The sequence below is a fragment of the Dermacentor andersoni genome, chromosome 1 (assembly GCF_023375885.2).
Source record: "Dermacentor andersoni chromosome 1, qqDerAnde1_hic_scaffold, whole genome shotgun sequence".
NCBI classification, from domain to species: Eukaryota; Metazoa; Arthropoda; class Arachnida; order Ixodida; family Ixodidae; genus Dermacentor; species Dermacentor andersoni.
Window position 1 is genome coordinate 114,231,325 of NC_092814.1, and position 24,841 is coordinate 114,256,165.

At 44.7% G+C, this 24,841-nt stretch overlaps 2 protein-coding genes across 2 annotated transcripts in view; one reads left to right on the plus strand and one right to left on the minus strand.

Moving 5' to 3' along the window:
* LOC126545700 (sodium-coupled neutral amino acid transporter 7-like) overlaps positions 1-8,020 on the minus strand; it is a 46,591-nt gene extending 38,571 nt beyond the window's left edge. Inside the window, exons 1-2 of the mRNA XM_050193653.3 lie at positions 7,645-8,020; positions 1,026-1,147 (exon numbers count right to left, since the gene is read on the minus strand). Of these exons, the coding sequence (XP_050049610.2) occupies positions 1,026-1,147; positions 7,645-7,771 (249 nt within the window). The 5' untranslated portion in view covers positions 7,772-8,020. The remainder of the gene's footprint in view (positions 1-1,025; positions 1,148-7,644) is intronic.
* A 323-nt stretch (positions 8,021-8,343) lies between these two features.
* LOC126545707 (E3 ubiquitin-protein ligase ZNRF1) overlaps positions 8,344-24,841 on the plus strand; it is a 32,837-nt gene continuing 16,339 nt past the window's right edge. The window contains exons 1-2 of the mRNA XM_050193663.3: positions 8,344-8,985; positions 17,241-17,336. Of these exons, the coding sequence (XP_050049620.1) occupies positions 8,640-8,985; positions 17,241-17,336 (442 nt within the window). The 5' untranslated portion in view covers positions 8,344-8,639. The remainder of the gene's footprint in view (positions 8,986-17,240; positions 17,337-24,841) is intronic.

The window sequence follows — 24,841 nt, forward strand, 5'->3', positions numbered from 1 at the left end:
CATCATCAGCACCAGAGGGTGCACATAGCAACGACGACTTGACACATTGGCAGTTAAGGGGTTAAAATGAGTAGAGGTGCTTTAATAGTGAAATGGCACTCACTACGGTGAGGGGGCCCATCACAATAGTAAATACACTATTTTGACAGGCCCCCTCACCTGTGTATTGAGGGGGCCACTTTTTATTCTATCGAATGTTGGGCACAGTGTTTTACTAGTCAGTGGATGGGAAGGGGGGTCTCACTGGGGCGCACCGTAACAAGACATTATTCATTGCTCTGCAGCCACTGAAGCGGCAGATACCCAAGGCCCCCACTCTGTGGGCTACACAACGGGTCACTTCACTCCCCTTAGAAGAGCCCTTAGTGTCAGGCGTGCTGAGGAAGCATAGGACAAAAGAACAAGCAAAGCAGACGTCAAGGAAGAAAAAAAAAGTAATGCAGCAACCTTTAAAAAACTTCACTGACCAGAGATTACTCACCAGGCATTAGGGCTATGCAGTGGCAGGGAATACCACTGCACCAACCCCACTGCCCAGCGCACCGAGCTTAGCGGCCACAACTTTGAGCCCACAAAATAATGAGAAGGGAAGGGACAGCTACAAAAGTGTAACGCAAGGACATGGTGGCTGACATGTTTTATAAGTTGAGGATGAGGCAACAAAAGTAAATTTTGGCAAGTAAGGCAATTTGGCAGTGAGGATGACGTTCTAGTGTGTGAAGGAAAAGAAAAACAAAAATAGGAGGGAATGAAAATCCTGAGTGCGTATACGACTACATAGAATTCAGCTAATGTTTAAATCGAAGTTGAAGCCAGACGTTCAAAGAAAATGATCAAAGATCAAAAGACAACATTCTTGTGGACTTCAAGATACAAGAACAGCTTGTTCAAACAGTTCTTTTCAGAGAAGTTTGGAGACAGGTAGTAAAACTAAAGTCTGCTGCAAACAGGAAAGACATGAATGCAGTAACAAGACTTTCTACAAGGTCATAAAAACAGGTTTCACCTTTCACGAGCCTACTTACTGCCTGCACAGAAAGAGCCACTGCTATGCCACCAGCTTGGTCAAAGGCATGTGGGAAATTCAGTAAGCCAGCCCCAAGAGCAGCATTGATGATTAGAAAAACAGCAGAGACCCAGGAGGAACCTAGAAAAGTGTTGCATAATATTAGACCTCCACTCGTCACAATATGACTATTCCACACAGTACACATTAGTGAAATATAAAGATCTTATTTTATTTAACAGTTTTGGAAACCCAAAGGCATATTCCAAGGATATGCAGACATTTTCCCATCTTGCAGATTTTCTGCAATAGGTTCGGCAGAAACCGGTTCTGATGGAAGAGGCATTATCTAAACTTCTTTTCAGTCAATAATAGTGTATTCTGTTTTTAAATTATGGGGTTTTACGTGCCAAAACCACTTTCTGATTATGAGGCACGCCGTAGTGGAGGACTCCGGAAATTTCGACCACCTAGGGTTCTTTAACGTGCACCTAAATCTAAGTACACGGGTGTTTTCGCATTTCACCCCCATCGAAATGCGGCCGCCGTGGCCGGGATTCGACCCCGCGACCTCGTGCTCAGCAGCCTAACACCATAGCCACTGAGCAACCATGGCGGGTACACTGTATTTCATCATAAATGTGAGTCCCAGTATTGTTGCCTAGCATTAGTGAACAAAATAAAAGAATACATTACCATGCATGAGTGTATCATCAGTTTCACAAATGTTTTCAAGTTTATTTGACCAACTTGTGAGGAAAACAAGCGCACATATCATAAAAAGGCCAGCTGGTGTTTAGTTCATAGCGATAGAGTGTAAATTACAAGAATGCATAAGAGCCCTCAGCTCTTTACAACCATTTATAATGAAGGGCAGAAAGTAAATATTGATAAAAGATTACCCCTGGTTTATGATTTTGTCGAACATTTAAATTACTGACATAGTTCTGTTGGCCAGCCCCAGGTCACTAAACATGGAATATGTAAAAACATACCAAGGGCAATAAAAAGCAGTCTGGGCATGATGTGGCACTGATTATGTTTGTATTAAACTAGAAGGAAGGGGGTTAACCGAGGGGCCTGATTTTTATTAGTCATATCATAAGAAGCCAACAAACACCAACACCAAGGACAACATAGGGGGGGAAAAAACGAAACGCACAGAGTTTGAAGAAAGGGTCGAGAGGGAGTGGGCCTCAAGAATGAAAGCTTTAGAGCGGAAATGGAGTCAGCAGCGAGAGAAAGGGCAGCAGTTGGAAAAACAATTGAAAAAGATGAGAGAGAGAGAAGCTGAGAAGGAGGCATAACAGGAATTGAAGGAATAGGAAGCGGGAGGATCACCCAGTGAAGCAGAATGGGGGGCGGACACGTTAAAGTGGGCACCGCAGGAGACACAAGAACAGAGGGAGGAGACGACAGAATGTAGAGAAGGCGGGGAGGCAGGGAGGACCCAGCGAACAGAGACAGGAGGGAGGCAGGATTTGATTGAAGACAGGGCTGAAGACAGGAAGGTCTGGCTCGTTGGAAGCTCCAACATATTGCGACTGCAATCAGCACTCCTCAGAACAGTTCAGTACGACAGACGGGTGAAGGTCGAATGCATGCCGGGTGTGTGATTCGAAGCTGTGGCGGAGAGAGCCAAAAACAAACTGAAGGAAAATAGAGAGGGAAAAAAACCTAGTAATTTTGCACACTGGAGTGAATGACGTCCTGAAGAATAGGGACGTCCTGATGTTAGGGACGAAAGCTGGACAGACAGATTCAACAGGGAGTGGCAAAACTAAGGGCGACCTCTGAGGCGGTGCACATTGCCCTGTGTACTGTCCCAGAGGTCAGGAGACAGGGCCCTTTCATTGAAGAACAGGTAGAGACGGCCAATGTAATGATTAGGGAGTTGGGGCGTTCCCTCAGGTGTGATGTGAACAGAATGATCGGGGGGAGAAACTTCCCCCCCTTTTGGCCCGGATGGCATTCACTACACCACACCTGCAGGATGGCAGGTAGGAACGAGGGTGGGTCGTAGGGCTCAGGCTTTTTTGCAGGCACGTTGGGCAACCCTGCATGCCAAAACATAAAAGATAAAGGACAGGGGAGGGGGCAGGACAGGAGCATGGAGGAGGAAGAGGAAGAAGGCAGTAAATGTGGGGTTCATCAACATGCACGGGGGAAGAAATCACATTAAGTGGGACGAGATAGAGGAACCATTACAAACGGAAAATTTTCAGGTTTATGGAGTCGCCGAAACCCATTTAAGAAATGAGGAAGAGCCACCATTCATTGCAGGATACACCTGGATAGGGTGCAACAGAAAAGGGAAAGACCGCAGAGGAGGAGGCCTTGGGGCGCTAGTGAAGGGACAGGACTGGGAAAGGGTAAGGGAGAGCTGCAGTGAGCACATGTGGCTCAAGGGCACCGTAGGGAATGTAGAGACAATCCTGGGAGTTGTGTATCTGAAAACGGCGAATGATTCGAAAGAGGAGAATGCAAAACATTTCAAATGTATGGCTAAGGACATCAGGGAGTTAGCTATGAAACGGGAAATAATCATCCTAGGGGACATGAATGCACATTTGGAATACTTTGACGGGGCGGCAGATGCAACAGGGCAGATGTTAGTAGATTTTTGTGAGGCTCATGATTTTGTGATAGTTAATACTGAAATTAAATGCGACGGGAAAATAACATGGGAAAGAAATAACACCCACTCGACAATCGACTACTGCCTAATGTCCCACAAACTGTATGAACAGATGGGAGGTGTGGAAATTGATGATGAAGATACAAAAAGCCTGGGGAGTGATCACAAACTAATCAAAATCAGTTTTGGAAGGGCAGTACCACCGATAGAAACTAAAGAAAGGAAAAATATGAGCAAACTGAATGACAGGCAGCTGCAAGAAGTGGCGAAAGACATTGAAAACATTGTATCCAAGCAACCGCAAAGGGCATGGAAGTACGACAAGTTAGTAGGTATTTTTAAGAGAGAGCTAGAGAAGGGACAGACTAGGAAACTAGGAAGTAAGCAGGGAAAACAAACTGAAAAGCTGGTGGGACCTAGAAGTTAAGGAGGCCATAGAGCGACGCAAAGATGCGTGCAGAAAATGCAGAGCGACAAAGCAAAGGGGAGCCCCACCAGAAGAGATGGAGACAAAATGGGAGAATTACCTTGCAATGAAAAGGGAAGCATCGGCATTTATTCAAGCCAAGATAGTAAAAGCTGGGGTACAGTGGTTGTTAAGAGATACACAAAAAAGATAGAAATGCCTCTAAGAAGGTTTGGGAACACATAAGGCAACAGAGTAAGAAGACAGAGGTGGTTCAGCACTCACTGACCACACCAGAAGGAAAAAAGGGAGAGGGAGAAGAAGCTCAGGTAGGTCCACAATAGAGGCAGCATTTGCAAAGCCAGAGGGTAGCGAAATGGAGAACAATGACAACGGTATGACAGAAGAGGAGGATAACAGAGGGATGACAAGTAAGGAATGGGACAGAATTGAACACAAGGTCCCCGTGGGAACAGCGCCAGGACCTGATGACATACCTATGAAATTGATAAGCATATTAGGCCAGAAAAGTAAATTAAAATTACGACAACTTATTGAACAAATAGTTGTAGGGGGAGATGTTCCACAGGTCTGGAAATCGAGCAGAATGATATTAGTATACAAAGGTAAGGGAAGCAAGGACAACATTAAATCTTACTGGCGAAAAACTGTCACGTCAGTCATATACAGATTTGATTTGCAATGCAGATGGTGAAAATTAGAATGGAGGGATGGGCAGAATGTGAAAGGATCTTGGGAGAGCTGCACAATGGATTTCGAAGGAACAGAAGGCTAGATGATAATTTATTTGTTATAACACAGCACATAGAGATAGCGGCAGCCACGCAGAAACCGCTATGGATAGCTTTTTTAGGCATTAGAGGAGCCTATGATAATGTAAACCGAGAAATGTTATGGGGCCAGTTGAAGGAATATGGTCTAGATAGAAAGTTGGTTGAATTCCTACAACAAGTTTATACAGATAATGAGGTAGAGATAACATGGGAGGGGGAAACTACAAAGCCAGCTAAAATAAGAAGTGATCTCAGACAGGACTGTCCATTGTCACCTCTGCTTTTTATGATATAGATGAGCCAAATGGAAAAGAGGCTAGAACAGAGCACTATAGGATCCGACATAAGCTATATGCTGGAAGGGCAGAAGGTAGCTCAAGTACTAGCCGGACTGATGTATGCGGATGATATTGTACTGCTTGCTGACACCCGAGTAGGACTACAGGAATTAATGAGAATATGTGGAGAGGAGGGAGAAAAATTGGGACTGCATTTCAGTAGAGAGAAGTCTGGGATAATGGTATATAATAAAGAAAGGGGGGAACCATCGGAAATACAAGGCACTAAGATTGATCATGTTGAAAAATACAAGTATTTGGGCATATGGCTAAATGAGGGCAAAAAATACTTGGAAGAACATGAAAAAATTATGGTTGAAAAAGTGAAAAGGAACTCAGCTGTAATGAAACACAAGGGGCACTGTGGAACTATAATAGGTACAAAGTGGTTAGAGGGGTATGGAAAGGGGTTATGGCCTCACATTTGGAAATTCAGTACTGTGCATGAAATCGGAAGTTCAGGCATGCATGGAAACAAGACAGAAGTGTAGGCAGGTTGGCCTTAGGAGCGCACGGGAACACCCCTAATGAGGGAGTGCAGGGGGACATGGGATGGACGTCATTCGAAGGGAGAGAGGCAATAAGTAAGCTAAAATATGAACAGACTCTCAGCACTGGGGGGAAAAAAGGTGGGCGGGAAAAGTGTACAAATATCTATACATGAAAAGTTTGAACACAAAGTGGACAGTCAGAACTAGGAAGCCGAGGTTTAGATACCAACAGCCGAGGGAGGGGGCCCAACATGGTTCTAGCGTGGGAAAGGAGGTGAAGGAGACTGAAAGAAAAAGGTGGGAAGAAAGAATGCTCGAAAAGCCAGCGCTAGCTATGTATAGGACACAAACAGGAGATAGAGAGCTCTTATTTGATAACTCACGGGGCAGCTCACTATTATTCGAAGCTAGTACGGGGGTTTTGTGAACGAAAACATACAGGGCTAAATTTGAAGATGTGGACCTTTTATGCACTGCTTGCGGAGCCGAAATTGAGACCACAGAGCACATAGTGCTGACATGCACAGAACTTCGCCCTACCCTGGCTGAGGGAACAGTGACAGATATGGAAAGGGCATTAGGTTTTCCCGGGGAACGAGGGCAAATAGACGAGAAAAGCGTGGCAGTAACGAAGGGGAGGCTAGAGGATTGGTGGAAGAAGTCAAGGGAGAGATGAGATAATACCATAAATTGGGGAGCTAATGTTTTCTATAATATTTTAGCTATTTATTTTGGGGGGAGAGCAGGACACTGCAATGTTTGAAGAGCAGGACACTGCAATGTTCTGGCACTCGCTGCACCTTTCTCCGTGGTCTCTTATGCTGCTACATCAGGCCATGCAATGAGTAAGAGGCATAGCAGACCACAGAGAGAGCTAGAGCGTGTGCGAAATTGCCACGATGTCCTGCTTCCAAGTGGCCACCACCGACCTCATGACCCATTATACCTCCTGAGAAAGGAAACCGAAACAGGTTCATAGAAAAGCTATTAATAGTAAATTATTTAGGGCGCTCCAAGGTTTTCCATTAGTTTTTCTAAGGTTTCGAGGTCCACTGTGAATCTGAGGGCACTCAGTGTGTCTGCCATTTCACTTTGTGACATCGGATGCTGTCACCAAGAGAGCGGCAATTAAGGAAAGAAAACGACTGGAGACTACTTCCTTCAGTAGTACAGCTATTCCATTTATACTAAAAACCATTGTTATTCCAGGAACAACAGAATAGAAGCATTTACACTTTCGAATGAGATAGAGAAAACATATCGTCCTTGAATATCAATTTAACATTACAATGCTGTAATTCATAATGAAGTAACTTTCAGTGTAACAACACTAGGAATGTGGCACTGCAATCTGGCAAATACAATCTGGCACTGCTGCCACGAAGCATCTGAGTGATCTAGCAAAATTAAACAGGATGGTGATCGCAATGCCTGAAAATTTATAGCTGATATTTTTATTCTAAGTCTGACGGTACATGATTTCCCGTCACAAAAACACACTTGTCAAAAAAAAAAAAAAACTGAAGACGTCCCATGAATATGTCTGGCCTAATGCTGTAACCGAAATGCCGTCATCAGGGATCACCGTATTACTTCCCAGCACACTACAAGAGCTAATGCTAACCGTTTGGACGAGCATGCGCCAAGGCAAGACTTGTTTATCAGTTATGTGTAGCCATGATAACCAACAATGGAAAAACACTAAGAGCAGCACTGATTTTTTCGTCAACATGGCTAATCAGTGCGTTGAACAAAGCAATGTGAACAGTACACTTCGAACCTGCTTCCAGTGATCTAACACGTCATATGACAAGATTACCAAAAAATAGTCAAGCGCTCAGCTACATGACATAACCTCGTTAAACATGAACATGCGTCGTCATGATGAATACCGCTTCGCGCAGACGATAAATGTCACATGATTGAAAAGGAGGGGGGGGGGGGGGGCGTTACCGTGCGATCCCCGTTTACCTTTGGCTCCATTGGACATGGACGAAGTGGAACTGTCGTCTTGGACGTTTCGTTCTCCCTGTGTCTCCAACGAGTTCGTCGTAATGAATTTGACATCGTATTCGGGCACTACTTGTGATGCTGACATGTCGACAAATCTCAAATTAGCACGTACCTTATTTTAGCACTAAAAAGTAAACGCAGGCACTTCGTCTGTCAATCTCTAATGAAACAGCCACATCGTCAACATCGCACAAAAGCAGGCAGCGCGATGCGAAGGCGCCAAGGACTGCACCACGCTATACCAGACACTGCAGCTGCACATGCCACCCAAACCAAAGGCCCACAGTCAGCTGCTTCACGATGCCCCCGACCCCTGCGCCCCCTATTTTTCAGTGTTGATTCTAATCATAATTATTGTCATGATATTGACCGGCGCTGAGAACGAACCAATAATGATAACCATATTGACTTTGTGATGCGGTCTGTGAAACGCAGTAACACAGCTTTAACATTTAATCATACTTATTAAATTTATCTACTAGTGCTTTAAGATCACAAAAATGTATCAAATGCAACAACACGTAAAAAAATGCAGCGTCTATGGATTTATCAATAATTACTAGTGAAACTTCTTTTTCTTTCAAACCCTTGCAAATAAACACTGCTACGTTCCAGGCTTTTGATCCACTGAAGCGATCAGCTGACTGTCGTGTCGACCAATAAGATCAGTGTTCTTCCGGCAGGCTAAAATGGCAGCAGTTAGGTGAGGGAGATATGTCGTAGTTTTTCGTTCGAACAGCTTCTTTTGGTGGAGAAAAATGGATCAGAAGAAGTCACCGTTTTCGATGCTTAACCTGCCACCTCACTGCCGTTTCATTTGCGCAGTTGAAAAGCACCCCTACCCACTGCGCGTGTTCGCCGTACCATGCACGTAGAACCCAGCGCTGTTCGTCGCCTCCCTGTACTAGTGCGCGTCAACAGCGGTCTGCTCCGATAGACGATCTGCCTACAGAATGGGTGGCAAACAGAGCACGACTACGTCTAACCCGCGCGTCTCGACGGGCTCCGGTGACACTACAGGAGCGACGGCGGCAACAGCCGCGGCAGGCGGAGGACTGTCTTCCCTGCTCGCAGGCGCCCACCACTCCTCAAGCAGCACGGATGCCAGACTCCGGGCGCGCAGCCTGTCGAGCGTGCTGAACCTGCACCCGGGCCAGCCCTTGAGCATTCCGGCGTCTCAGAGCGGCTTCGGAACACCCGAGTCGCCGCCTGAGTCCGGATCGAGCACTCCAGATAGCACGCCGTTCGGCCGTGTCTTCGCAGCGCACTCGCTGCCCGTGCAGCTGGTCTCTTTCAACGGCGAGTGCTCTCTCTTCTCTTTTACCACGCGCCCCGTGTTGTTCAAGGAAATCGAGCCGCTTTCGGTTTTCGATCCGAGTTTATGCGAGCTGCTGTTGATTTGTTTAGTATCAGTATGCGACGCGGCGTCTGGCCTTGAGAGGACGCATCGGGAAAGCATTTGCGTCAGCATCCCAACACACATCTACTATCGGCAGTGCAGCGGTGTTTCCATAGCGCGCATCGTTCTCGCTAGCCTTTGATGCCTCTTTGTGGCATCAGAGGCACCCGCTCGAGCTGCCGATGACAGCTGTTTCCCGTTGACAGGTCTTCCCCTGCCTCGTCTCGGGGCAGCTACTGCGTAGACATCCTTATCCGCGGTGGCTTCTATGCGATTTGCAGCTCATGCTATCATTACGGGAAAGAGAAAAGCACCCGGACAGGCTTGCTGGTGTTTTGCGTTGCTGGGATAAAGACGCAGGATTGAGCTTGTGTGTTTTAATTGTCGCTGTAGCTAACGGCACAAGCGAGTACTGCTGCTGGGTAGCCAGCCTAGAGTGTATATTGTTCACCAGGATTTTTGGACCTCGCACACATATATGCAGTTCATTGAACTTGATAGTTGCGCTCAGTAGTGCATCTGTGTTAAAGCTGTTAATCCATTCGTACAGCCCCTCGCAGAAAAGTAAAAGGCCAACCAGCAGTTGCAGACAACGGCCGACTGGCCTTTACTTTTTGCTATTAATCAACTTATCAGTCCAAGATGTCAAAGCGACTTATCAGTGCATTTTATCAGTGTCAAAATCATTGTTGCACACTTCTGTAATAAAATAAGCATTAATGTCGAATGTAAACTTATTTATTGCACATTTGTAAAGCCAAGTTTTAGATGGAAACTATGTGTACTGATATAATTCAAGGTTTTCTGGTGTTGTTGCAAGAGCATGGGGCGTTATATTTACAGTGCGATACTTTACTACATAAGATCACTCTATAGTTTTATTGTCACATAATTAGCTATGAGATACCTTCTCTGTATTTTATTTTTTCAATATCATTTATTGCATTTTAAGAATAGTGCACCAGGTGTTTTTACTTCCGTGTGTGGGAATCAACACAGCTTAGTACAAAACTTGTCAGGCAAGTTATCTGTTCACTAACCTTCATGTCCTTGCAAGTCTTGTAGCTGCTTGTCATGATGTTTTGCAGCACCATGTCTTAACATGGCACAGAATATGGACATCATTTTATTTCTGTGGTCAGTGTCCGTTATTCTGTGCCATGCTCATCCCCAACCAAATAAGTTTTCATCAAACCCTACATTTCAAGTCTTAGCATGTTTGCCATTGTACAGATTTATTATTATTATTAGTAGTAGTAGTAGTAGCAGTAGTTATCAGGGAGATAGGTCGGAGGAAAACATGGGGAAGTGATTGTTCAAATAGATGTGGCAGCTAGTGAGTGCAGGAGAGAGACATTTGTTAAGAGCTTCAGTTCCCCGAGTGTGTTCAGGTGCTTGCCCCCACGGAACGAGCCATATTTGGAAGGTTCCAAAAGCGCCAACCAGCGTCCCCTTGCTGCTCCTTTAAAAATAACTCTTTTTTAGGAGTGGCAGCAAAAACAAGACCCCAGTTGTCATATGGCCACTGCTATGTGCAACAGGGTGAACGTTTCTAACTTTGCATAATGTCGGCTCTTTCCTGCCTGTTAGAGCACCTATGAACCTTGTAAGTGGCTGCAGTTATGGCTTATGCTAGTTTAACAATTCGGTTTGTTGGAGGCAGTTGCTCTTCAAAGCAGTGTGCAACAAAAAGCATACAAAATACCTGGTGCCATAATACATGCAAACTATTCTTCCCACTTCATGGTTTTGCGTTTACAGGCCTCTTTGGCCTGAACCTTGGCAATTTGTACAAAGCATGTTCTTATCTTTCTAGACGATTTCATGGTTTTGCATTTACAGGCCTCTTTGGCCTGTACCTTGGCCATTTGTACAAAGCATGTTCTTATCTTTCTAGACGATTTCTTTCCCCGAATTCATTGTTTTGCATTTACAGGCCTCTTTGGCCTGTACCTTGGCCATTTGTACAAAGCATGTTCTTATCTTTCTAGACAATTTCTTTCCCCCACTTTAATTGGTGTCTGGAGATATTTTGTGCTGTCTGAAATTCTTGCAAGTCCTAAGGATGGTTGGCTCAAAAGACAGCTTTAAAAAGCCTTTTAATGGGTTAGTTGGCACATAGCCAAACATGAATTATTACATATGGGAAAGAGATTGACACAATACGAAAACATCAGGAAGTGCTTTCTGTGGTCTTCTCTCTTTGCGATGGTCTCATTCATGCTAGGATCACTGTGAGCACTTATTTCAATGGCCAAGCTTGGTTGTTGTATGCTAGATCTCAAATTGTGTGTAGCCTAAACAGGAAAAAGCAAGTGCCACAGGAAGCTTAGTGTAAAGCAGTCACTGTACTTTTCACAATGAAATATCTTGGAAAATTCTAATGTGTTGCGCACTTTATAGAATCTCTCTGGAATGAAAACTGGTGAATGTCAATTTAACTACTTTTATGGTTGCACTTGTCAATATTTTTCTGATTTTATTTTGCAGAAAGCTATAGACTTGGTCTCAGGCTTGCTGCAGAAAAGGCAGTGAAAGGAATTTATAAAAATTGAATTAGATTAATAGATGACATCAACATAACCAAAAAACTCGGGCTTTGTCATTTGTAATACCGGTGTCACACGTGCACTTTCGATGGCGATCAAGGTCGATCCGGATCGATTGTTTCTACACGGTCATTTACAGTCTTGATCTTGTGGGATCCAGACAGTCGCGATCATTATATGAATTTGTAGCCAAGGCATTATGCAGTTCTGAGAGTTGAAGACGATAAGCAGCCGATAACTCGATTCGGATCATTGGACCGTGCAGCTGCGGCCATTGTTGATCAAGATCAAGAAATCCGACCAGATCGGGCCCAATCATGATCAGAAGTGTACATGTGACACAGGTATAAGTTTCCACCGCACTACTTTAATATACAAAATGCGCAGATTAGACTTCTGCTAAATTAACCCTGATTGACTCATTTTTTTAGCCGTTGCATTCCATCCGACCAGGCATAATATTACAAAATAACTTCAACCAGTAGAAGTACCACCAAATACAATGTCCAGCATTGTACCCCTCTGATTAAGGGCTACACATATTCAAGGTAACTTTAGATCAGGACAGTCTGGAATTTTGTGTCAAAAGTGAACGTGCTAACTGCACTAGCAACATTTCTCTCAATAGCTCAGAAACCGACCTGACCGACTATCTTCGGCAGATGAGTGGCACGCATGTAAGTGGGTGCTGTGTGAATGGATGGACGGATGGAAAGCTGAATGCTTTAAATCAGGCAGCGGCACACGCCCCCTAGCTGTGACTAGTAATATATTTTGTACTTAGTGGAGGGTGAAATTTCACTCTTGCCTTGCTTTTAGCCACCAATCAGATAGCCTCCGTTCGGTTATTTCTACCTGCTTAAAGTCAATTTTGCCTCCACTGTCCCTAAACCACAATGCTATGAAAAAAATAATCCCTGTTGCTTGGCACTGTGCGGCGAAGCCCTTTACAGACTGGTGTTCAGCCGTTTCCTCCTCCTTTCCATATGCACTGCATAACATGGTACTTGACTCGGTATGTCTTAATCCGCCATACTCCCATCCTGGCTTCAAACAACTAAGAACTTGCCCTAGAATTTTCGTAGATATTTTCTTTGGCGATTTCCTGCTGGAAAGTTCTGTATGTTCCCAGTGCTGATTTCGTCTGCATCTCTATTTTCCACAGACCCCTCTCTGTTTCTTTAACCTTTTTCTTAACCGATGATTCTTAGTTTGCACCCCTGCTGCTGTCCAAATATTTGCTTTACAATTTTCTGGTTCGCTTCCTCCATTTTGTATCAACGTTCATCATGTACTATTAACTGAAAACTTTCCTAGCCGACCACTTTCCTTCCATTTCTCTCAATCGCTCCTTCAATTCTATCTTGTTACAAACTTCCCTGCCCTCGAATGATGTCCATCCCATGTCGCCCTGTACCCCTTGATTTGGTGTATTTCCGTGTGCTCCCAAAGCAAGCCTGCCTACCCATTGAACCTCAGATCTCATGCACAGGATCGCATTGCCGAAAGTCAGACTAGGAACCATCGCCCCTTTCCAAATCCCTCTCACCACTTTGTACCTATTGTAATTCCACAGTGCTCTATTCATCACAACTGGTTACCTTTAGTCGTTACATATTTTTCATGTTCTGTTAGGTACCCAGCCCCATTGTTTATCCACATGTTAAGGTATTTGTGCAGTGCGACTTTCTACAGTCTTTTACCCATTGGCCAGAAAATAAACAAACAAAGTCAACCACAGACCAGCATTTACAGTCTTTTTCTACCTGTTGCTTCCTGCATGTTTGCATTGGTAAACAATTTTCAGTTTTAGCATCTGGGCAGTGCAGTTGCAGGTGATATTTTTTTCTACGAAAACAGTCGCAAAAATGACCAGCTAGTTAGACAGGACTTCAAGAGAAGCAAAAAAAGAAAAAGAAGCATTCATGTGCCATTCCACTCTGTGAAGGTGGATGACGAGCGAAGCTGATCCGATCGGCGTTGAGCTTCGGGAGATGCGCCGGCACGTGCGGGTGCACGTAACCGTTCGTTGTCGAGAAACGTGGAACTGCACCCTTTAGCAGAGCCTCTCTACACGTGTTTTACTGAACCGAGGCCCGTTGCGCTTTATCAGCGCCTCCTTACACGTGCCACAGACACGAAACTCCCCAACGTTCTCGCCGGGAAAGCGCCGCGTCAGCACATCCGCCGCCTTCTGCCGTCGCTCTTCCGACCGTATTCTGTTGATTTCTGAGAGGTCTGGAACCTTGCGTAGGCGCCGTCAAACCCCGGCACCGTGCCCTCGTGGCGTCGACGTCTCTTTGCGGCATTTTCGGCGTCGCGATATGCGTCGTCTGCTCTTGCTCGTCGCTTACGTACCACATCGCGGGCACGCTCTTCTCGGGCCGCCAGGTTGGCACGACGTCGACGGTCTCTCTCACGCTGCTTTCGTTGTCGCTCCTCGCAGATACGCTGCTCTTCATATGGATCACGCGTGGCCTTCCCATAACCGTGGGGCGAAAACGTACCATAAATTCCGCACGGACGCTATAAAATCCCGGGTCCTAGCCATAGCTTCGCTGTAAAAATACTTCGTGGGAGAGATAACGCTAATGTGTATATTTGCTTCGTCAAATTTTACTTGGTCACCTGCTGCTGCGCGTCTTGCATCCTACCGTTGCGCGCGCACGTGGTCGCACGTCTATGCTCGTCCAAAGGCGCATCCACAGCAAATCCGCCTTGTCCACAGTGGAAGGGGCGCATCTTCGCGATGCAGTTGCCGCGAGCGATGTGAGTGCGCATTGCCAGCAGTTCTTTTGGATGAAAAAAAAGTAAAAAGAATAATTCAGGAATTTTTCAGAAACATGCGATTGACCTTAATTCTGACCTTTACACACGCCTTCAAAAATTACATGCACTCGTGCTGGTTGTCGGCGAGACGCCTGTGGATCACCTCGCTGTTTCTGATAGGCTGTCGCCGGTCTAGCACGCGCTAGCACGTGCAAGTACAGATTGGACCAGATCTGCTCACGATAGTACCGCAGAATAGCTCTGACAGTGGGACACTTGCCAGCAATTCTTTTGCAGGGGAAAAAATACTAAGAATACAGGAATTTTTCAGAAACATGCGATAGACCTTAATTCTGACCTTTACGCAGGCCTTCAAAAATTACATGCACTCGTGCTGGTTGTCGGCGAGACGCCTGTGGATCACCTCGCTGTTTCTGATAGGCTGTCGCCGGTCTAGCACGCGCTCGCACGTGCAAGTAAGCATATTGGAGCAGACGTGCTCACGATAGTACCGCAGAATAGCTAGTGTGACATAGCTAATTCCAGTGCGTCTATATCACTTTTTTCTTTCACTCTCTGGTGGCTTCAGCATTTTTGTCGGAGTATTTGCTACTGCAGGCGGCTATTCTACGATCGGTATCATGGCAAGTTCTCGTGCGTATTCAGGCTCTTTTACAAATTTTACGTATCTGGCGCAGCGGACACGTCAGGCGTTGTCGACATGCGATAGGAACGGGTGACGCAGATAGACGAGGGTGGCGTTCAGCCACCTTTAGGCAGATATAGAACTTGAACTGTCGCGGCGCGAGTCGAGCTACGATGCTATACTTGATACGTTATCACCGGGACGTAGCTTATCGCGACTTCGAAACACGGCGATGCGCGTCCTACTGAGGACACGTGCGCTGTCAGCACTTGCTTCCAAGTTTCAGCGAAAGTGGACGTTACTCTCACGAAACGTTAATAATTAGAAATTAAAGACAATAATTCAGGCGTGCCAGAATTCGTTGCAGTGACGAGCGCCAGGCATCGCGACATAATCGCCTATAGTCTAGTTTATTATAGTAGCCACTTTAATTGACTTTCAATTACTAACCCTAACACACATTTGGCACTTCACTGTTTTCCTTTCTTCTCTCCCTTTTCAGGAAATGTATTTTGCGCCACAAAGTATACCTAGGAAATCTAAGCACCGACTTGCCCAAGAAGAAGTCCTTTTGTAGAGTAATCTTGGCGTAAATGAGTTGGTTCATTAGGAAGGTTTTTCAGCACAAACAGGATGAGGGGGCAAAGGGAATAGCTGTGCTTGTCCTATTTTCACGTGTGTACCTTTTGTTCTCGTCTTGTTTGCGCTGAAAAAAATCTTAGTACATATCTTGTAAACCCGGTAGTGCTTAGTGCTTATATTTTAGCAGCAAAATGTTATATTTAGAACAGATGTACACAAATGTGCCCATAGCTCCATGAGATCTGCTGGTGTACTTGAGTGCAAGTGAGCAGTTGTGGTCCTTTCTTTTTGTTGTACTCTTTACAACAGAAATAAGAAAATGTGTATTTATTATGCCTCACTTACATGGTAAGCCAGCTTGCAAAAAAAATTGCAAAAGTGGCTCTCTTTGCTGGTTTGCGAGTTGCCATGGTTTGTTTAAACCACTATTTTTGTTGACTTAGAATGAACACACTTTGAACACTGAGCAGCCTGAGTTGTTCAATTACAATGTGTGTCCTGAAGTATAAGTTAATAAATGATTAAGACATATTTAATGATGCCTGCCACCACTGTCATTTGATTGCTGAAGAAAGACACATTGCATTGTGTGTTAGTGCAATGTGTGCAACTCTGCACAGCCCCAGAGCCGGTGCGGCAGCTCGGCTACTTGCATCAAGAATTCCAGCTCAAGAGAACCTAACAGCTGAACTAGTTTATTGTCCAGTTTCTATCTTATGCAGCTGTAATACTGGTCTCTGTTTAACTGCTAATGCCAATTTGACAATAATCTAATTTAATTGGTTGAACTTTTGAAACCTAGGTACCTGGAAAGCGCCTTTCCGACTTAAAAGCAGAGCCCAAGTATCTATTTAACCAACGTTTCTTAATGGTAATGTCGAAAATGCTTTTAAGTAGTCCTGAAGTGTTCGTACGTAGTCCTAAGTGTTCGTAAGTAGTCCTAAGTGTTCGTAAGTTTTTTGCAGCTACACTGATTGAAAAGGAAAGTTGATCTGCCACAGGTACTCTGTAAGGAAAATTTATATGCCCTGAACTGCTCTTAAGACAGATATGCACACTCTAAAAAAAGTTTGCACCCTTTGGGGTGTATATCTGCCCCATAACAATAATCATCATTTGCCTTGATGCGTTTCCTTTCTTGAAAACGCCGCGCCCGCTACTTTCCTATCGGGAATGCTATGTCCTGCTGATAACGCGCATGCCGTTCGTTACTGGAAAGTACCGGGCTCGCAGCGTTAAAGAAAGGAAACGCACCAAGGCAGATGACGATTATTGTTGTGTGGCAGACATACACTCCAAAGGGTGCAAACTTTTTTTCGAGGGTATCTGCTCCTAAAGTTACTCCAGATTGTCTTTGTGCTGTCTCATCCCTAAATTAAACTTTTCGAAAAGTAAACATTAGGTATAGCATTTTTACAAAGGCCTTATTATATATGCTTAATTTCAGGTTTCTTTTTCAGTATTTGTGGCATCCAACAGTCATCTGATGTGTATGCTATTGAAGAGCCTGCCCGTGTAGTATGTAATACTTGCGGCATCATTCAAACTGACTTTGTAGTTGTTGCTCGACTACTGTTCAACTATCAACCACTCCTTTTCTTGTGTGCAGGTATCAAGTGCCCCGTCTGTTCAAAGTTTGTTCTGCCTGATGATGTAGAGTGTCACCTTGTCATGTGCTTGACAAAGCCAAGAATCGGCTACAATGGTAAAGCCAGAGCTTGTATTTTTCTTACCTGTCTCTCTCTTGGTCAGACCCACTATCTCTCTCTGTGTGAATGAGAAGAATAAGGGAAACCAAGAGGCCTTTCAATTCTTGCTCATTGCACAGGGAGGTCCTCAACTCTAGCCGCATGTAAGGCTTTATAGACCTTATGCAAAGTCTACTGCCATCTATAGACAGCTTTATGCGAATCTGCCATCATCAAAGGGAGCTGACGGAGGGTGGCCAGTGAAATGCGACCTGCATGTTAGCTCGACATCAAGCTCAATGTTTTACGTTGCAAGGTAAATTTATGGAAGAATGCTATACTAAAGTGAGCAAGGAGAGCATGCTATAAACGCATCAGTGTCACTTATAATTTGAGAGGGTGTCAACTGCAGCATCAGATGATAGGTCTTACGCATGTGATTTCACTGTTGGTTTCAGTGGAATATAATTTCTCGGAGGAAGCACCCAAGATTGTGTTTTTGTTTCAATGTGTGGGTAAGTTCTTGAAGGAGCTATATGCGTGCAAATTGCCCATGAAAGCTATATTCACTTTATCATTTCCTCTAGGTGCTTTACTAGTAGCTTTGTCTCATGTATTTTGTATGTAATGCCACCAGGGTTCATACATCACCATGCCCAAAATCTGCCTCCTGTACTCGCAAAAATCTCTCGTGTGACGGCCACAATAGGCTCTTGTGCCCTTGCAGCCAGCGCAATCCTCTAATGTGGTGTCTGCAAGCTAGTTGTGCCGTGACACCAACAGATGTTGACACTTTTGCATAAGGTCTATTGGCCAGCTGCCTGCACCTAAGACCATGTACTCTACGAAATCCACAGTTTAATGGGTCTTCCATGTCTGTCACCGTGGGTGTTAGTGCTGCTGGCTAATACTCCCAGGGCTAGGTTATAAATACAAGTATATAAATGCTCAAGAAAGGGGACAGAGGGCAGCCATCGCCATAGCTCAATTGGTAGAACATTGCACATGTGATGCCAGTGTCATGGGCTTGGCCAACACCTCCTAGATAGCGGGTCTGTGCACTCTGCTTTGACGGCATGCTACTGGGACCGAAATTTTCACTGTCAAGCCCGGCTTGGCGAAAGGGGTGATGTCAAAATTACCGTGACTTGCTCGGAAGCATTTCCGTTCAATTGTTTGGCAGTCGGGCAAGGTAGCATGACGACATGGATTGAAGTGCATAGGCCTTGTGCTATCTAGGAGGCATTGGTATGGCCTATTCCCATTAGTGCCAAAGTTTCCTTTCATCCACATTCATTTGACTTGGTCACCTTGAAGGGTGGTCACTATGAATGGTTCAGTGAGTGGAATCATTTAACGGAAGTTCATGATCAGATTGCCAGATCATATAAGTGTGCCTACACTGCCGTTGTGGATTTTGTTGTGTATTACTATTATCAGCAGGCGTTTGATGCATTGCGACACCACGTACCTGAGCATACGAGGGTTGGACCCTCCCACGTGTTGCCGTGCGCAGCTTAGCCGTGTCTGGGGAAAGGGGGATCCTGGGAGTTGAGCAGATGCCAGGTGTTCAGACATTTAAGACTTCCTGGCGAAGGCAACTTTCGTCTCTGCTTCACATAGATGGTGCCTCCAGACTGACCCACCTGGAGGAAATCGGCAGCCGCCTTTTCCTGTCTTCCTCTTCAGTCTTCGTCTTTCGCTCTCACTTACAATCGTTCCTGTCTTCTACTCAATTCCTTTTACTTCCGATTTTCTAGGCGGCAAGAGTTAACCTGGTGCAATATACCCAGTCTTGGGTATATATATATATATATATATATATATATATATATATATATATATATATATATATATATACGAGAAGAAAGGGGGTTAACCGAGGGGCCCTATTTTTATTAGTCATATCGTAACAAGCCAACAAACACTGACACCAAGGACAACATACGGGAAATTACTTGTGCTTAATAAATGAAATAAAGAAACGATAAATTAATGGAAATTAAAGTGGATGAAAAAACAACTTGCCGCAGGTGGGAACCGAACCCACAACCTTCGCATTTTGCCTTCAGGTAGCATGTGTGGGTTTATTGACCAGTCGCCTTCACCCAAAAAAAGGATCACGTTCTCATGACGCCTGCGGCAAAAAGGACGTTCCATGTCCGCCGCCAAGGTCTGTGAGTGGTGGCGTGGCGCTGGCTAACACTCCCAGGATTGTACTAGGACACATAAATACCCAAGAAAGTGGATGGGGAAACGGTGCCGCGGTAGCTCAATTGGTAGAGCATCGCACGCGAAATGCGAAGGTTGTGGGTTCGGTTCCACCTGCGGCAAATTGTTTTTTCATCTTCTTTAATTTCCATTAATTTATCGTTTCTTTATTTCATTTATTAAGCACAAGTAATTTCCCCTATGTTGTCCTTGGTGTCAGTGTTTGTTGGCTTCTTATGATATGACTATATATATATATATATATATATATATATATATATATATATATTGGGTTATAGCGGTGATACATGGCTGGCGTCCGCAGGTACTCTTCCAACCTAGTAGCGTCCCCTTGTTGGGCTCGGTGGTGGGTGGCTACCATCGCTGCCAAATTTTCCAAAGCTTACATGTCAAATGCTTCCCCCCCCCCCCCCCCCCCCTTCAATATCGCCTCCTAAAAAGAGGGCGCACCCAAGCAATTTTCCAGTTATCTTTTAAAGAAAACATAAAGCTTCCCAAAGTACCATGTTCTTCACAGTGAAGGAAACACAGCTGTAAGAAAAGTGTCACCTTCTTAGTATCTAAATGCCTAGCAAACATGATTGGACCTGACTACAAAGCCTTAAATATGGCAAGCGAAGACCTCCTACTTGAACTGACAAAGGAAGATCAAGTTGAAAACCTAGCTGAACTCACCATTATCGGTAAAATTAATGTGACAATCTCTGCACATCGCTCGCTCAACACAAGCAGGGGTGTAATATCTGAAGATTTCCTGAACCTCAGTGACAAAGAAACTCCTTGAAGGATTCCAGGAGCAAAACGTAATTAAGGTACAAAGAATAACACTGTGGCGAAAGGACCAACAGATCCTCATGAAACATGTGATACTGACATTTGGCACCAGTGCTATGCCCAGTTCACTTGACGCAGGAGACTTGGAAATCAACGTCAGACCATACATACTTAACACAAGGCGATGCTTCAAGTGCCAGAGGTTCGGGCAGGCATCACAATCACGTAGAGGCAAAGGAATGTGCAAAGTTTATTGCCAATGACCATCCCTCTGACAACTGCAATGCTCCTGCACAATGTGCCAATTGCAAGGGAGACCATCCAGATTTCTCACTGAGCTGCCCTTGCTGGAAGAGAGAAAAAGAAATCATCCCAATAACTGTAAAGGAAAAAAAAAACTCATTCTTTGAAGCGAGGAAAATGCTAGGGCACTTACCTCTAATAAGCTATGCCAGTGCGGCACAGCAGGGTGTAGTGTCACACCAGATTCAGAGGTCTACGGGGTCCATGCACGGTATTCCTGTAGGAACTCCATCCGTCCGCTTAGTGCCAGCAGCCAGTGCTGCTCCATCATCATCGAAGACGGTTTGGCAAACCTCAGTGTCACGAGGCCCGAAGCTGAACTGAACTTCATGGCTCAAGACAGCGTCTCGGCGCCTTGCTCTCGATCATCCAGCGCTTCGGAGCAGGCAATGGAGCTTGACTTACCCAAAAACCCCAGCATCATCAACGCTAAAAGATCCTCGCTTCATGAAGCGTGCCATGAAGGATGAACTTGTAACCTTGCCGAAAGAGGGACAGGTAACCTGAACAGTTACCACCCTTGATGAGAGTAGTCAACTTAACACGTCACCTACAACTTCTAAGCTCACACACATAAGTAAATATTTTCCATTTCATTAAAATGGTTTTCATCATTCATTGGAATTGCAGAGGCCTGATCCACAATGTAGGTGACTTTGATCAAAGACATCATAAATAAGTTATCGCCAGTAGCATTCTGCCTCAAGAAGCGAACTTAGGCCCCAAAAATACTCATTTTCTTAAAGGTTTTACTCGTATCATGAGAAGCCAACAAACAAAAACACCAAGGACAACATAGGGGAAATTACTTGTAGATACTAATTGAATTAAAGAAATGATAATGGCAATGAAAGTGGATGAAAAAATAACTTGCGGCAGGTGGGGAACGATCCCACGTCTTCGCATTACGCATGCGAGCATCACAAGCGTAATGCGAAGACGTGGGATCATTCCCTACCTGCCGCAAGTTGTTTTTTCATCCACTTTCATTGCCATTAATTTATCATTTCTTTAATTCAATTAGTAAGTACAAGTAATTTCCGTATGTTGTCCTTGGTGTCTTTGTTTGTTGGCTTGTCATGATATGATTAATAAAAATCGGGCCCCTCGGTTAACCCCCTTTCTTCTTGTAAAGGTTTTACTCTCATACAAAAGGACCGCGAACACTCCAGCCGCTATTGTTGTGCAAGGTGGTATCCCCACACGGGACATTCTATTAAATACTCCATACGAGGCTGTAGCCATCAGCTATTTATCCTATAAAGCTGTCTCCATCTGTTTACTGTACATTCCACCCCATACTCATTTCATTACTCAAAACGTGGAAAATATAAATAGAACAGTTGCCCGAGCCTTATCTTTTAGTGCGAGATTTTAGTGCTCATTGCACTCTTTGGGGCAGCGATAAAAATGACCAAAGAGAGCAACTTATAGAAGATTTTATTTTAACAAATAACATTTGTCTTTTGAACTCAGGTGTGCTAACATGTTTTTCACCAAATTCAAGTAATTTAACTGCCTTGATCTAGCATATTGCTCACCAGATTTTTTTACCAATTTTAAATGGGAAGTACCGGACACCTCATATGGCAGATATCATTTACCTGCCATAATCGAACTCTCATCAACGCTACCCATTATACCTCGTAAACCGTGCCATTGGAAACTACAAATGCCAGGCTAGAGGAGCTGAGGACACGTTTACTGAGTGTATCATTGCTGCAGCTGACAAGACGATTCCTCAATCTTCTGGCATTGTTCAGAAAAAGCTGAATCCTTGTTGGACATGTTAAAGGGTCACTAAAGGCAAATACTAAGTCAATATGGACTGTTTAAATACAATTCCAGAAACCTCTACACGCTTGTTTTGTGACAAGAAAGGACTTAATTTACAAGAAAATTGCATCTGAAGAGTCCGAATACCATTTTCAAAATTCAAATATTTCGCCACCCAACCGCGGGGGAGTGTTGACATTGCATACACCATCACCACCCTTTGTTGCCGTCAATGAGTAAAACGGCGCCCGACAGATGGCGGTACTGAGCCAAGACAGAGCGACAGAGCGGTGGATTCACCGCTGCAGCTGCTTTTTGGTCAAGTGGCATAGACTGTTCAAGCAACCCGCGACATCACATGAAAGTTGAATTCTCTACTACTTACAGTTTATGCAAGTTTCGCGAGGCAGCGAAACAAACGCAGCACTATGCGACAACGAAACTACTGAAACGCGAAAGCGTGGGCGGTACAGGGTTGCGGGAAAACAAAACCTTTCGACCACCCGCATCATTGTCAAGGGTAATTTCAATTAGTCTTTTTTTCTAAAAGTGAAGTAGGACTGGACAAGTAGCATTTTATTTTGTATTATAATACAACAGACGGGTGTTTTTTGCAACAAGTGGTTGAGTGCTAGTGACAAAAGTTAACTGAGGAGTGCTTTCGTCATCACTTTAGCTATCACTTTAGCTTGACTTAATATTTGCCTTTAGTGTCCGTTTAATCCACAGAAGTAAAAAAAAAAGCAGCAAAATAAGGCTTGGGGGGATCTGGCGTAGATACTCAACATATAGCAACTTCCTGAACTTCAAACAAGCCAAAGCGAAAGCTCGATACATCTGTAGACAAGCTGAAAAATTGTCATGGCAGAAATACGTATCTACAATTAATTGCGCCATCACATACAGAAGGACGTGGGAACAGGTCAGGAAGTTCAGGGGGGGACTACTCATCATACATGATACCCTTACTTACTACTTCAGCCACCCAGACAACATTACAAGAACAAGCGAATATACTTGGGGAGCACTTTTATAATGTCTCTAGCTCGTAGCGTCCCCTTGTTGGGCTCGGTGGTGGGTGGCTACCATCGCCGCTGAATATTCTAAGAATGACATGGCAAATGCATTCCCCCCCCTTCCAAATCGTCCTAACAAAAGAGGGCGCACCGAAGCAATTTTTGATTTCACTTTCAAACCCAGCGTAGAAACATTCCCACGTTACCATGTGATCCACAGTGAAGGACCCCTGCCAATGAGAAAAATATCCCCTTTCCTAGCAGCAAAATGCATAGCAGAAAAAGTTGGAAAGCAATACAAGGTTTCAAAGATGTCAAGTGGGGACCTCCTCCTTGAACTCAAAACCAAAGACCAAGTAGAAAAGCTCGCTGATCTCGCCAGTGTCGGTGACACCAAAGTCACAATCTCAGCACACCGGTCGCTTAACACAAGCAGGGGCGTAATATCAGAAGAAGATTTCTTAAACCTGAGCGATGAAGAACTCCTGGAAGGTTTCCAAGAACAGAATGTAATAAAGGTTCAAAGAATAACTCTCCGAAGAAATAACGAACAAATCCCGACCAAACACGTTATACTTACCTTTGGTACCAGTATTGTTCCTACTACACTTGAAGCAGGCTATCTGAAGATCAACGTAAGACCATATATCCCAAACCCGAGGCGGTGTTTCAAGTGCCAGAGGTTCGGACATGCATCGCAATCATGCAGAGGTAAATCAACATGTGCAAAGTGTAGCGCCAATGACCATCAGTCGGAGAACTGCAATGCCGCTCCGCACTGCACAAACTGCAAAGGAGATCATCCGGCATATTCACGATCTTGTCCTTGCTGGAAGAAAGAAAAAGAGATAATTGCACTTACGGTGAAAGAGAACATCTCCTTCTATGAAGCAAGAAAGAAACTAGCACACTTACCTCAAACAACCTACGCCAGTGCGGTGCGACAGGGGACAGCACCACAGTGGTCTCGGGAGTCTACAGGGACCGCAGACAGTGGCCCAGTAGTAACTCCATCCGTCCCCTTGGTGGCAGCAGCCAGTGCTGCTCCATCATCATCATCACAGACCGGCCTGCAGACCCCGGTTCCACAGGGCCCCAGGCTAAATCGAACACCCAGGCCTGAGACGCGCGTCTCAGCGCCTGGTTCTCGATCATCCAGCGCCTCGGAGAAGGCTATGGAGGTCGACAAAAAAACTCCGGCGTCTTCGACGCCAAAAGATCAGCGCTCTTTGGAGCGCACTAAGAAAGACAAGATCACAATAACTACGCGAACAAAGGCACCGGTAACCTGAACGGTTACCGTTAATCCAATAGTACATTTCCGATAATAAATGTCACCTACAGTTGCTTAGTACACATATATAAATTAACATTCTCACTTGTGCCACTATGGCTTTTATCATACATTGGAATTGTAGAGG